General features: G+C 41.2%; 1 protein-coding gene across 2 annotated transcripts in view; it reads left to right on the plus strand.

The window, feature by feature from the left end:
- Positions 1–15152, plus strand: part of cacna2d1a (calcium channel, voltage-dependent, alpha 2/delta subunit 1a) — a 68274-nt gene that overhangs the window by 34049 nt on the left and 19073 nt on the right. For both annotated transcript variants that reach the window (XM_076111565.1, XM_076111566.1), the window contains exons 7-16: positions 6946–7077; positions 7484–7553; positions 8045–8095; positions 9024–9123; positions 12693–12851; positions 13394–13498; positions 13589–13667; positions 13967–14016; positions 14214–14303; positions 14904–14966. In XM_076111565.1, coding sequence (XP_075967680.1) covers positions 6946–7077; positions 7484–7553; positions 8045–8095; positions 9024–9123; positions 12693–12851; positions 13394–13498; positions 13589–13667; positions 13967–14016; positions 14214–14303; positions 14904–14966 — 899 coding nt within the window. The remainder of the gene's footprint in view (positions 1–6945; positions 7078–7483; positions 7554–8044; positions 8096–9023; positions 9124–12692; positions 12852–13393; positions 13499–13588; positions 13668–13966; positions 14017–14213; positions 14304–14903; positions 14967–15152) is intronic.

A 15152-nucleotide genomic window follows, 5' to 3' on the forward strand; every position in this document is an offset into this window, starting at 1 on the left:
GGCTTTCAGTAATTCAATCTGGTATAATAAAGAATGCTTACCGAATGTGGCCAGCCTTAAACTTTTTCAGACAAAATAGAGTCATCAGGATCCGAATAATTGGAGTTTTATCCATTATGGTGGATAAAAGTCAAACGTGACAACAGACGTTACTGTAAAATTAATGTTAGCATCAGGTAATGGCTTTTGCATTAAGTCTTCATTAAGTTAGTTTTCAAACAGCAATGATACCAATCTAAATGGGATTGGTATTTTTTACTCGCATTGATTTTTTTTCTTCTTTTTGCCAGTGATTTGAAAACAGCACAATGTTAAACAGACAGGCTTCTTCGGAAGAGATACTTTCACTAATGTAAGGGTGGATGACTATTAGTTAGCTAACACTAATGACACTAATGATTGCAATGCAAGGACACACACACACGGACAAAAGGATGCAGACGTGTCTTGTAGACACACTATATAGTAGCAATAAGAGGACACAGACGGCGCTTGAGAAGATGGAAATAACACAATGGGAAGCTTGTGATAAGACAATAGAGTGAATTTTTTATGAGAATTGACATGTGATCTGATGTAGTATAGCAACACTACATCATTGGTCCCTTAAGCTGCTTTATATGTCACTTCATAAACTAAACTTACATCATTTCATAGTTACACAATACATTTAGCAACACACGCATGCAGCAGGCATCAAACGGTTAAACAATTCCTTTATACCCAGGCATGAGCTAATTGCCTCCGTGGCATTGATTGAGCATTCAATATCAATTTCAGTAATGATCGTCACACTGGGTTTGCTAAATGCATGGGACTCGGTCACATGATTCTAATGTCCTTACACAGCGAGTCGCTCCACGTAAGTTGGACTATAAATGTGCAGAGTGACAGGCCTCTGAGGCGTCTGACTGTGCAGACATTTTTGTCATTGCCAAATGGCCAAATGCACTCAGTTATCTTTATAAGCAACAGTTCTAATGATGAAAGGGTGGGTTTGGGTGTTGGAGGAGGGGTATGTTCCTAGTGTGATTTATTAGTCTGTCTTTTACTCTCTTTCTATAATTGAATGTAGCCTCTTTCTTTCTCTCCTTCCTGCCTTCCTTCCTTTCTTCGTCTTGTGTCTTTTGCTCCATGGCGTGCATGCTTTGTTTAAGGCTTTCCTTTGCAGAATTCTCTGTTCGCAAGATCTCATTGGATGGGTGTCAAAATGTACACAATTTGTTACTTACGTGGTCCCCCAACCTCTGTCACGCACTGCAATTCGTTCAATAGTTGATGTGAACTTTAAAAGCCACAACTGGATTGGTACATTAAAATGTTATGCGTTTATTTGCAACAGATCCCCTTATAACATTTCTACCAGATTTCTATTACATTTACCTTTAGTGGTTTCTAGCCATGCAGATTGTTTTGGTTGAGTACATATACAATCTCAATAATAATGTTGATTTTTGTGTGTTGAGAACCATAAATAAAATTTCAATTGAATTGGCAGTTGGAAGAAATCCATTGACAATTTATTATTATTTTTTTTTTCTAACTTTGATTGACTGACATTTAATACTACATAATTGAACTGTCCTCTACTGCAGTGCTCTGGCTTATAGGGTGTGTGGCGTCTGTTTGATCTCTTCCAGGTAGGTGGTGGAGGGTGGGGTCTGGGTGTAGCTGTAGTTACATAGCAAAGTGGCAAAGCTAGGCTTGTGTTGGTGCTCTCTCTCTCTCTCTCTCTCTCTCTCTCTCTCTCTCCATCTCCATCTCTCTCTCTCTCCATCTCCAAGGACGGGCTTCCACATTGATGCCACTCCGGATGGTCAGCACTGTCGGCGTTGCCATGGCAATGTGTATCCGACTGTGTGTGTTTGTGAGTGTGTGTGTGTGTGTGTGCGTAGAAGACAAACATACTTGGACACGCCCTGCTTTTCTATCTTGTTGTGTGGAGGAACGACTGGTAACTTGATTAGAGACTTTGTCTAGACAGGGCTGCCGTCCTTGTGGCTTTTACTGATGCTGAAGGAGAGACGTGTCATCCTCAAACTCTTCTTTGATTGCGGTCGACTTTCTCTGCAACCTTCACCTTGTTTCATTCTTCCCTCTTCCTCTTATTCCCATTCCCTTGGTTTGTTTTTTAGTTCCTTTGCCCAGCCTTCTTCCTTACTTATATTGTCATGTTTGCTTTTTTTTTTTTATTATTCCTCCTCGCCGCCTTTCTCTCTTCTTCCTTGCCGTCCTTATCCCTTGACAACCCCTTCACACCACCCTCCCCTCATCCCTTGCTCCACTTTATTAAGCATATTAATAGGAGGTTGTGCGGAGACAAATGTGCTACTGTTTTCTCCCCCGCATCAGTCCTGCTGATTGGAATCCATTCTCCCTGCTGATCCAGTGTGGGTGGTCAGACTGGGATTCATTATTGTGTTTGTGTGTGTGTGTGTGTGTGTGTGTGCGCATGCACACTGGCGATGAATCAGAGTTTGTCTGTGTGTGTGAATGTGTTGAGAGAGAGAGGGAGAGAGAAGGGGGGGTGGAAGAAACACTTCGGGTGTGAGAGTTGGCATGCGTGTGTGTCACATCGCCTGCACCTATGGATCTCATGGCTGCGGATGCGTGTCGCCTTGCTCATTAGGCGGATTGGCGTGCATGCGCTCAGAGGAGAGCGTTGCGGCCTTGGCAGGAGATCCGAGGCTCGTCTGATGCCCGCTTGAATCAACGCTGTGTGGCACCTGTCGGCCCGAGACACGCACACACACTGTGACGTGCTGAGATTCTGTGACACTGTGTATGTGAGCGTGTTTGTATCGAAGTTGCGGCCCCTGTGGCAAAGCTCGCGGCGTAGAAATTGAATTTTTTATTTATTTTTCTGCACTCTTGTGCCACTTGATACACGTCCTGTTTCGTTGACGGAGCTGGCTGCCAAACTCTTGAGTTTTCTTCATCTCAATCTTTGGCTCCTCATCCTTCCTTCCTTCCTTCCTTCCTTCCTTCCTCTTCCCCCCTCTCACTGTCATTATGTCTACCTGTGTCCTTGAGACAGGTTGGATGCCCTCCCAGGATGTTCTCATGGGCTGATTGGGATTCCACTCCATGCCAAAAATGTTACATGAGAAAGTTTTTGTCCCTTGTAATCCTATCCTACCTATCCATCAAACATTTTATGACAGTAGTGAAAGAGACTTCTGTCATGTCACATTCTGTATTGTTGAATTAATTCTGGGTAATGGTAACCAAAATCTTCAGGTGGAAACTTTGCAACCTCCTGCTCCAAGTGAGGTTGAAAAAGGCTCGACTGGGAACAATTGCCCTTGATCTCAAGCCAGTTGAGATTACTTAAATGGGTCACCTTCACAACTCGACAGCTTTGTCATGCTACAGAAACAAATGTGGTCACGTACAGTATGTGTGTGTGCTGGTGTCATATCTGCCTTCCCCTTGGCCATAGCCGCTATGAGTGTGTCTCTACATCTTCATATGGCCTTGGGTGGTTTTCACACATACTCATGATAACTACACTCAAGCCTTTACTCCATGTGGCATTACCAAATGATTACCTATGTGTCAGACATTCTCCACACGTCCCCATTCATTTGAACACACATTTGTATTTACATCACTGGAATTGATTTTTTTGCCCTTTTCCCTCTTTTTCGTCATATTTAACTCTACGAACAATCATGTGTTGGATTGAATCTAAACCAGTCCGAATCAACATCATAGTGTTTTGTGTTCAGTGATTCTAGTAATTTCAAATTAGTTTGTTTAGTCTACTTTACGAGACCTAAAATCAGGACTGTCTACATTCTGTAATGAGAGAAATATAATTTTTCCAAAACATATGACAGTAAAACAGTGTGGTGTAAATTGTGGTGTCCAGTAGAACCACAGCTCGGGTGAAGGCGCCTCGCTCTTCCTCTCACCTCCAGAGTTTACTGTTCCTGCTGCCCGCATCTCCATCCAGCATGTCACCCAAAGTTACCGCTCTGCAGTGCATATTATTATGAGCATTACGTAGAGATTTGATGAATGAATGGTGAGAATTTGTATGATGGAGGAATTACAAGGTGCTTAACGATGCAACTCTTGAAGTGCAACACACATATTGCACATGTTGACGTGTTTTGACATTGGGATGTAAGAGAGACGTGTGTTGTGCCACTGTCTGTTGCCGCAAATACTGGTTTTCCAGTGTGTGTGTGTGTGTCTATATTCGCTCAATCGTTAAAATATGTACGCCTTTCTGACTGTCAATACAAAAGAAATCTGTGTTTTGGTGGTAACAAATACACTTTGTGCAAGTGTCTAGTCTTTGTAGCGCTTTCTACGTCAGCGCTGTGTGAATGCCTGCAGAAAGGATGCGTTGGAGCTCAAGTAAAAATGAGTGGTAATTGTCCAAGTATCATCGAGTACAGGGCCCCCTTATGATACTATGATTACAGGTTCTCATCACTCCAGCCCCCACCAAGTAATTACTTTTAAATGCACAGGCAGTTTCAGCCACCAGCTAGCTGATGACAGGGCATGGCTCGGCATGGCACCACGCAGCTCTCCCTCCTCACCTCCTCCAACCGTCGTCGCCCTCATTGTTACTGCCAGCATCCTGTTTGATTTGTTTCTGAAAGCATCTCCATGCCTCACAGGGAATATTCAGAGTCTTTGTTTCCACATTTAGTTAGTTCCCTTGTCTTTTCGCCCCATGAATCATTCAATTTCACCTCTTCAAGTGATATTTGAGTAGTTTAATTTAAGAAGCTGCCATGGCTGGGCATCTATTCCCTCATTACGGTGTCATTTCTCTAATTTCACCAGAGTGAAAACAGAATCTTGATGCAGAATATGCATTTGTGAAACATTAAAAAGAAATCATTGCATAATATTTATTGCTTAGTTTTATTCCAACCCTGAAGAAAAAACGCTTATACTGAAATTCAATCTTGGCATTGGTAATATAAATGTTTGTTGCTCTGCGTATACAGACACCCAAACACATGCGCCCGATCCCCCAATTGTCCCTCAGGCCATGACGCCACTCCTGACAAATAGAGCTGACCGCACTTCTCATTTCTTTTTATCATGGCGACCTCGAGCCAGCAACAAACACATTGCCACAGAGATGGATCTGTTTGCACTGAAAATGTGATTTGTTCCAGTATTTGGCTGAGATCAGAGGACACTGCTTTGCCACGCCTTTGATATTGTTGCTGAGGGCTCATCAGTGATGCCTGACCTGCCCATCGAGGGGGGGTCATGTTTGTGATGCGTGTCTGAATCAAAATTCCTGTGGAGACTATAATGGATATGTCAATTCTACACAAGGGAAACGCATAAAACAGACACCGTGAATAAGGACACACCTTGCGTCTATGTTGTCTCTCTTTCTCATCATTTATCTAGGGTTGGACACTACATTTGACTTCCTGCAGTGGCAGCTGGTGGGCAAATGAAATACTGAATGTGATCTTTCCTTGTTAGTTAACAGTTCAGTATGTGCAGCATCGGGGGAAATACCTATGTTTCCTCTATGAGGTCTCGTACCCTGAGACTTCTTGTTACTGATGTCACAGAAACCAGCAGGACTGATCCATTAAAGGCCATCCTCTGGGAGATGAGAGATGAGGCCTGAACAAATTGTCGCCACTTATCACTGGGACACGCTTTGCTCTACAATACCGCAGGGAGCAATTTTATGGCTAGGACTAAACTCTGTCTTTATTTCACGTAGCATGGAAATAGAGCCTTTAAAAGGGGGTGGTGGTGAGGATGGGGAAGGAGTGAGGAGCCAGAGGGAGCGTGAGAGCCACAGGACGAGGGAGAAGTGGGAGGGTGGTAGAAAAAAAAATATTTTTCTAGGCTGGGCATTGCTTATTTACTTAGTTAAAAGAGTACACTGAGTTTTTCTTGGTGGCTTTTAGCCAAAGAAACTAGTAGCCACTGTACACTGCGCCTCTTCCTGCTGAATTGTAAATATAATTCTCTAACAGAGTTAAGAGTACAGGGGCTTCACACTAACTCGCCATAACTCACATTTAACCACATAGCTTCTAGTTGTCTGTCCCATACGAGGCTGCCTCAGCAAAACCTCTCACCTCCCAGCTGTCCCCTGTCTCGTCCTGATGACTCTTTTTTTGTTTTAGTTTTTTCTTTAATCCAGTTGCTCTCACAAAAACACACACACACACACACACACACACAGTATGAGTCATGCACAGCATCAATTTGGCATGCAGCCCACTCTCCCAGAGCGCTGCCTTTTTTGATCAAACTAGATTGTTGGAGCATTAAAGCCAGTAAGAGCTCCTGCAGACAAACAGGTAAATCAATCGTTGACTGTATGTCTGTCCCCCGAGTACGCGGAAGATGATTTTTGTTTTATTCCAGAAAAATCTAATTGAATCATTTTGTTTTTGCCTCCCTCTCTCCTCTCCTTTGCTCACTTTGCACTGCTGTATATATTGGTGTGTGTTTTGAGAGCAAAAACAAAGTCAAAGAAATGGAAATATTTCATCATAGCAGATTGATGTCAGTTTCAATATCTGTGAGGAGGCTTCCACTCAGCCGTCAATGTCAGTAGCCTAATACTGGCAAATATGTGTGCGTGTGCGTATGTGTCCGTGTGTGTTTGTGTGTTTGTGTGGGTGTGTATTTTAGGCTTTCGGGCTGGTTTCTCCTACAGAGTTGTTTTTCAAAATAAATGTTTTTCGAAAAGCCTTGACATTTTGTGCTTGAGTGATTTCTATGATTTTGTACTTCTTTACAAATATGACTCACTTCATCTTTATATGTGTGCGTTTGTATGTCCTTTTCCATTTTTGTTTGTTCAAAATTACCGGAAACATAATACAGAGTAGCATGACTGTCCACTGTTGGTAATGTAGGAATGTATGTATGTGTGTGTGTGTGTGTGTGTGTGTGTGTGTGTGTGTGTGTGTGTGTGTGTGTGTGTTCCAGCAACCATCATTTTGAATGAGCTAAATTGGACAGAGGCCTTGGAGGATGTTTTCCGGAAAAACAAAGAGGAAGATCCCTCAATCCTCTGGCAGGTGTTTGGCTCGGCCACCGGATTGGCTCGATACTTCCCAGGTGAGCCGCTCAGTAGCCAATGGGGTTACTCCAACCACCACTGACCTTCCTATAGTCGGGGACAAAGATGTGCTGTTGACTGGCTGAGAAAAAGGCGTACAAGTCACGATTTACTTCGAGCATCTCTCATAAAGTTCTGTTTTAAAATCGTGCATTTCTTTATCACCACAAATGTCAAAAAGTCAGGAGATTACTTTTGAATTGTCCTCTATAGCTCAAAGATTGCATTAAAGGAATAGTTTGACTTTTTTGGGAAAACCATGATAAAATATATTAAGATAATATTTAATCTGATAGATGTAAGACATGTTTTAAGCCACTAACTTGACATATTCAAGTACTTAAACCCAATCTTAATGTGCAGTAAACTTTCCTTTCCCCATTTCATCCTTCTGCCAAATCACAGCATCCCCTTGGGTCGACTCAAGCAATTTAGCCAATAAGATCGACCTCTATGATGTTCGCAGGCGGCCGTGGTGAGTGTAGTGTCATTATGGGAAGTGCAGTTTTGTTTCTGTGTCTCTAATCATCTCCTCGTCAGTCATTTCTCTAGTATGTGTCAAGGGCAGACACGTGGCTCATTCACTCTACCTGTGTAAATCGAATTGTCATATTACACACTCATTAGCCAAAACTCTTCTTCCATGTTGCATAAACTGATTACACATAAGGACATCGGCAAACGCACAGAGTTTAAAACAATCAAATCCAGGTCTCTAACCAAATCCAAACCCACTCAAACAAACACATCAGAGCACTAAAATGGTTAATCCACTTTAGATCAAAGGGTACCAATACGAACGCTTCATTAGTCTCCTAAAAATGATTCAAATCTGACTGGAAGCCATCAATGCTCTATTATTTCCTTAAAAAATGGTTCCAAAAATACTTTCTGAATTATAATTATTCCCTATGTGAGCTCAGTATTCACGATCTTCATGTGTGTGTGTCTGTTATTACTCACCAGGTACATTCAGGGGGCAGCGTCACCCAAGGACATGCTGATCCTGGTGGACGCGTGAGTGACGACCTCATGATTCATTACGGTCCGATTTTTATTTTATTCTGTGCGCCAGGAGGCCCTGTTGCTAACTCTCTGACTGCGCTGTGCTCACGGCTGCCTCCGCATGCGACACTGGCGAACAAATAGCAGTCAGTGTATCTTGCGACTTCATCATTTACAGTCCAGTTGTTTCTTCCTGTGATGAGTGATTTATGCCTTTTAAAAGTTCAAGGTTTAGAATAGCCAAGATGTTCAGAGAGGATTGATGAGGCTTATTAGACGTTAAAAGCTGCCTGTGTTATGCTTGGGTGGAAGAATCATTAGAGGAACTCCGCTCCTCTTTTTACCTGCAGTGAACCAATTAAGCGCTGTGTTTATAGTTCCATCGGTGCAGGGTCCCCATCTTGTTTTAGCAAAGACTTCAATATGAACACAGATATTTTATTATTAATGTTTAATGCTAACATTCACAGTTTGTGCGTGAGTTATTAGCGGAAATAAATGGTGATGGCACTAAACTCGTGTCATAAGACTACTAATTATAGCATTTTGTAAATGGCATAATATATCTAGTGTGTAGGCAGAAGGCTTTACAGATGGTAGTGTCAGTTGTTGAGTCTGTTCAACCTATTCGGGCATAGTAAGATGTCTTGGCAACTAGCCACCTTGCTACAGAATTTGTAATGCATGATCATGTTTTAGAGACCCGCTGATCAGGCAAAAGGTCCAGTTTGTCTTGTACACAGAACATCAAAAGACAAGTTGACAGACAAACGTCAGGTTTAGTTTCACATCTATATACATTTTCTTATTTGACTGTGGTGGCATAAGAAAACAAAGGAGCGCAGACATATTTATTTTAGATATATATATATGCATACAAATGTGATATATGATATTGATTTATTTTGTAAAACCAAAACATCTTTGTGCCAAACTGCAGGAGTGGCAGCGTTTCGGGTCTCACCCTCAAACTCATCCGCACGTCGGTCAGCAAGATGCTGGAGACCCTCTCTGACGACGACTACGTGAACGTGGTCTATGTGAGTAGTCCCGCAGCTAATACTTTGATTTCTTCTCCAGTGGAAATAAACGTGGCTCATACTAATATTTACTTTAGAAACAAAAACCTGTCCATGAAGTTCTTATGATTCTGTGCGTGTGTTGAATTCCCAGGTGCACACATTGCTGAATGTTAATGTGGACATTATGGCTCAGTTGTTTGGTTTGAGTCATTGGTTTAAACATGGCAGTGACCTTTTGAGTGACTCAATGTACCGCACATGGATGGATCTTTATTATGGCTGCAGATGTGCATGGATGCAGGCATGCTTGTGTGATCATTTGTCTGACTCAAAAGAATCTGTGCGTGTGCATATATTTATATATATATACTCTGTATGTGTGTGTATATGAGTGACATGTCTCAAGAGCATCAAGAGCTGAGTCCAAGTATGTGTCCCCAACAGAGCGAACGCATGACACAGCTTGAGCAAACCCTGAAATGTCACGAGATAAGTTTGACAAATGAACGTGTGCTGTATTTATGACCCATGCTTTGAATCAGTGGCATGTAAGGGAGAAAGCTATCCAGCCTATTTGACATTCTGTAGAAATCTCAGGCGCAAAAGATTTACTGACAACTGGATTGAGGAAATATTCATCCATCATCATTTGAAGCTCCATTGCTGCAGAAGTCAGATTCATGCTTCCTGGCACTATTAGTTGTGTGAAGGGAAAAAAAACAACACACTTTTCAGTGGTTACAGTGGTTATTTCCTTCTATTGGAGGAGTTTGTGAGCGGTCTCGAAGATGTTCTATGGGCAGTCACACTGGGAATGATTTGCAGGACTAAAATACTTAATTTTTGATTTTTTTTTAAAAATGTATAAAAAAATGTATAAAATCTACCCCTTTATATTGTTGCCAAGCAACTATGAAACTGGTGTCCTTCACTTAATGAGCGCTAATGTTGTTAGCTTTCCATGTAACACTTGAATAGGTATGTTCTGGAGGAAAAAAGAGTGAAGAGAATTAAACACGACCATTTTTTACATTGAATAAAACAAAAGAAGATCCTCTTTCTGCAACATTTTCTTCTTTATCTATTCAGATAAAAAAATAAAAAAGATAGACTAAAAGTTTAAAATTGTGGGACACATGCTGACATCTCTTTCTTGCCAATACCTCGATGAGATGATCGACATCACACTCGTGTTTGTTTGTAAGATAAGGCTGCAGCTAGCAGCTGGTTAACTAGCTTAGCTTCGACACACTACTCATTTGCATACTGCTTTAAGCTACTGTCTTGTCTTTTTCCGATCTGATAAACTATTTTCTCTGCTCTTACAGAATGTAACATAACAAGGCGACATTTACATGTTTTAATGAACGAGTGGGGCATGAATCACCAGTGTTTCTTTTTTTGTTATTAGAATGCATTAGTTCACCTCCAGCATACATGTGGCTGCAACCCTCAATCCTCCCCCTATTAATGCCCACTTTGCTCTTTTTTCCAAAGTTATAAAGTTACTAAAGATGCACATTTAAAAATGCCTCGCTCCAGTTACTTGCATACATCATGTACGTTGATGTGCCTGCCCTCTATCTAAAATCTCCTTCTTAATCCTTTTGTCTCCTCTTTGTCCCTCTAATGGAAGGGGGAAATTAATGATTTTCATAGTTTGCTTTCCAAATAAACCATTAATTACATTTTCTTTCACTTCCCTTAATAAAGCAATGGTTTATGTTTTTGTTTGGAAATTTCCAATCAGCTAAGTGAAAGGGCTTTTGATATTAATTAAATAAGGCAGCGGTGTTCGTAGACCTTCATAAGCATTTTGAAGATTTTTTTTTTGAAGGTAGGCTACAATCTGTTACAACCTTTCATAATAGAGTAGTGTAGTACATCTATTCATGAATTTCTGGATCAAGCAAAACGTGTTCTGTGTCCTTAGAGCGAACATATACAGTATCAATCATTATCATTATGCTTCCTTTTGCAATAGTATGATGTGCTGTGACTACTCCGAGGTGTCTCACTCACACATGCGTAAACACACACAACTTTTCAACCAGAGAGAGTGAAGACAATTCTGTAACACCTACAGAACCTTAATTACCTGAACTTGAATACAGTATAACACCTGTGATACTTTATCTTTTTATATACACAAACGTATATAAAGAACATGCCCTCCTACAGTAATGCTGTTCTACTGAGCTTGTATTACGGTGTCTGAGATATTTTAAGATGTCTTCTATAAGTCAGAAGTTCTAACGCACACTGCTTCACATTGTTGTGTGTGTGTGTAGGCGTGAATCTTTTTCAAGGACAAATGTCTTGGCAGGATACTTCTGCCAACATGAATAGCAGCATTGAATAGGTGGAAACAGTCAGTGTGAGCTGCAGCATCCTTCGGCGTTCTGAAAACGTAACCCCATGTGAATAAAAGAAAAACAGCAAAGAGATGCTGATGGTGAAAGTGTGTCCTTTGCTTGTGCGTCCTGGCTGTTATGGTCCTTGTTCTCTCAGTTTTTGCAAATGTTTACGATGACCTCTGAAACATTTCTTTATGCTTCTGAGAATAACTTTGCTTCTTCTATTGTAACCGATGCCCCTTTAATATTTGGGCTACTTTGCCTCTATTATACTAACTGTTGCTTTGGCGACTCACTTAAAAGCTGACAAAACTGTCAGTCATCTCAGAATGACTTGACTTCGTAGCGACCCCTGTCATTGTACTCAATGATCACAGAGCTTAAGTCTCTTTAAAGTCTAATCTTGTCATTCGTATTTGACATTTTATGTAACGTTTTTTTCTGTGCTTTTATGTAATCTTTTTTTTATGTAATAGAATTCCACCTAGACTTTTAGATGATAAGGAAGACTTGAGCAAAAGGTTGTATTTGTGGACCTTTGTGCGCTTGTTTTTCCACATGATCATGATTGCAAAGCTGCAGTCTAGGCTAAAACAGATGTTGGGTATTAATGAGCCATGTCCCAGTCTTCCATAGGTACTGTGTGTGCGTGTGTGTGTGTGTGTAGGTTTATATTTGTGTGTGTGTGCGTATGCGCATGAATTGATAGGGTTCTGTCTGTGCCTCCACATTAACTATTCACTAATATTAATCTGCTTTACATGTAGAGCTGTATGATTGTAATGTAACCAGTCAGAGTAATGTCTGTCTCTACGGCATAATCCCTCCATAATCAAGCTCTTTGTTTTGTTTTTTTACCTCCTTATGCCACTGTTTTCACATCCCTACCTGCTCTCCTGCCAATCCTTCCTTCTGCTCCTATAGCTCCCTTCGGTCTGTGCAGATTTTGATTAAGACTGATTTCATTTCACACATGACAAATTTTCAGCAAAGCCAAGAAGTTAAAAGTCATTAAAGTTATAACATTTTGCCAATCATTATTTTATAATTTATTTGATGTAAAATGGAATCAATTTAATCTCTGTTTCCTTATCTTAAGCCACGCCGATATGTTTAGGGGACACCGCACGACTCCGTGACAGAGAGAAAACAGGCCGCATATTTAACAGAAAATATGTGCAAGTGCCTTCCCTCCACTTCCCATCATCCCTCCTTCCCTCTTCCCTCCAGTTCAATGACAAGGCCACGTACGCGGCGTGCTTTCAGAACCTGGTGCAGGCCAACGTCCGCAACAAGAGGATGCTGAAAGACAATGTGCAGAACATCACAGCCAAGGGTATCACCAACTACAGAGGCGGCTTCGAGCTGGCCTTTGAGCAGCTCGCGCAGGTAAAGTGTCAGCGTGGGCGTGCGTGGTGGAATATCTGTGTGGTATCTGAAGAACATAAGGGCGTAGGAGTCTTATGTGTAGTCTCAATGTTCAGGACGTTGCTGTCAAGCTGTTGTTGTTTGATTGTCCTATCCGACAATGGCTCTTGGAATGTGCAGACCAACCCAGAGGCTTGATGAAACCCTGTGAAATCTACTTGACAGTCTGATATAAATTGTGTCAATTTCATTTATGATTTTCATTCAATTATGAAAATAATGGCGGAACAAAGGACTCACTGACAACTCAATCCCAGTGTCCTATTTTAAGAGTGAGTATATGGCGTACTCTTGTGGTTTTTTTCGGACATTGCAGATGTTTTGTAGAAGAGCTCATGTTTCCCTTGCCATCTTCTGTAACTATACATAAATAGGCATTACAAGACCCTTGAATTATTTTTGCAGCCGCTTCTTCAATCTGTCCCTAACAGCAATAAGAATGTGTTGCTCTGTTGTTTCCCTCGGTTAAATAGTGGTTGAAACACAAACTTTGTGTCCCCTAGATGAATGTGTCAAGGGCCAACTGTAACAAGATTATCATGCTCTTCACTGACGGAGGAGAAGAGAGGGCGGAGGAGATCTTTGAAAAGTACAACCCGAAGCAAGCGGTAGGACCGTAAACACAAGATGTTCAGAGAGTAGACGACAGCAGTCTTTGCTTTTGCACCGTATTCATTTTACTCTTCTTCTCCTCACAGGTGCGCATCTTTACATTTTCAGTAGGTCAGCACAACTACGACAAAGGACCAATACAGTGGATGGCCTGCGCTAATAAAGGTACGACGTTTGCATCAGACATGCGCCGCATATCTGATGTGTATTCTTCAGCAGGATGAAGACAATAATATAAAGAGCCCAGCTGAGATCTAAATGTAAACAAAATAATGTTGAATGCACTGAGACAATTTTGGTTTCGTCAACCTAAAGAAACAGACAACATTAGAATAGTATATGAATATGCTGTGTTGTTAAAATGTGCTCCACTTATTCGGCCATTTGAGCTTTTTGACGGGGTAATGACATCTAAATGAAGTCTCACAATGAATGCTATAATAAGCTTTTATCTTTGGTCTCAGGGTACTATTATGAGATCCCGTCTATAGGTGCCATCAGGATCAACACTCAGGTAAACTCAAATTACGACACGACCGTAATTACTCTTATTTATCTATGAACGGTTGCTACTTTACTCCTCTGTCACTCCAGCCCTCTCCCTGGCATACTTTACCAGTTGTGTATTGTGCCCTCTTGTGGTGGAATGACCGATGTGCATGCGATAAATTAAAAAGAAAACTGATGCCGGTCTCTCGTTCTTCTTTGCAGGAATACCTGGATGTTTTGGGCAGGCCTATGGTTAAGGCTGACAGAAGAGCCAAGCAGGTTCAGTGGACCAACGTGTATCTGGATGCTCTGGTACGTCGTGTCTGATAACAGACACACGTTTCATGTAATTACAGAACTCACTTCGTGGGAAAAAGACATTGGTAGTCAAGATTCTGCAAGATTGAGAAAAATAATCTGTTTTCTGTCGGATAAAGAATTCCAAATAAGTCTTCCGACATTTTCTGTTTGTCATCCCGGTAAACTCAACTTCAACTCTGTTTTCAAGCAGTGTTTGTGAAAGGACATTATTTAAAAAGAAATGCTGCATCCACAAGTTTTTCGTGGTGCTTAAGCTTCTGTCAAGATGCACTTTTAGGCGACAGCGTCGATAAGAAACCGGTCTGGTAAACTGAGCCAAATGGTTTGGGTGTGTTGTCATTCGTTCTACTGATAAGAAGCTGTCAACGTTTGTGACTGTGTTGACCTGGCCCCGGCATCAGAAATGTCTCTGCCTTTTGTAACGGTAAACAGCTCATTTTCAAGCTGCAGCTGCTTCATTTTTTTTTTATTAATCAGAGGAATCATTTAAGGATTGAAACACACCATGAAGTATGCTGTGAATTCATATCATGAGTGTGATTGATTGACCTACATTGCTAATAACTATTCGATATGTGGTGTGTCTTCCAGGAGCTTGGCCTGGTGATCACTGGCACTCTGCCCGTCTTCAACAAGACCAACACAGGCTCAAAGGTAGACAAAAGACTTTTGGATTCTCATGTTGCTCAATTTATGTGGCTTCAAATGAACCAATTCATTTTATAGACACATTCATTGTAAGTTCTTTCATTCTTTTATGTTAAACATGCTAATTTCCAGAGTGTTTCTTTATTCACTCACTCAATTGAATCTTACATTTACTGTACATCTGACACTTTG

This window comes from Anarhichas minor, unplaced genomic scaffold (assembly GCF_050575085.1).
Source record: "Anarhichas minor isolate MPS153535 unplaced genomic scaffold, ASM5057508v1 ptg000045l, whole genome shotgun sequence".
In the NCBI taxonomy this organism is placed as follows: Eukaryota; Metazoa; Chordata; class Actinopteri; order Perciformes; family Anarhichadidae; genus Anarhichas; species Anarhichas minor.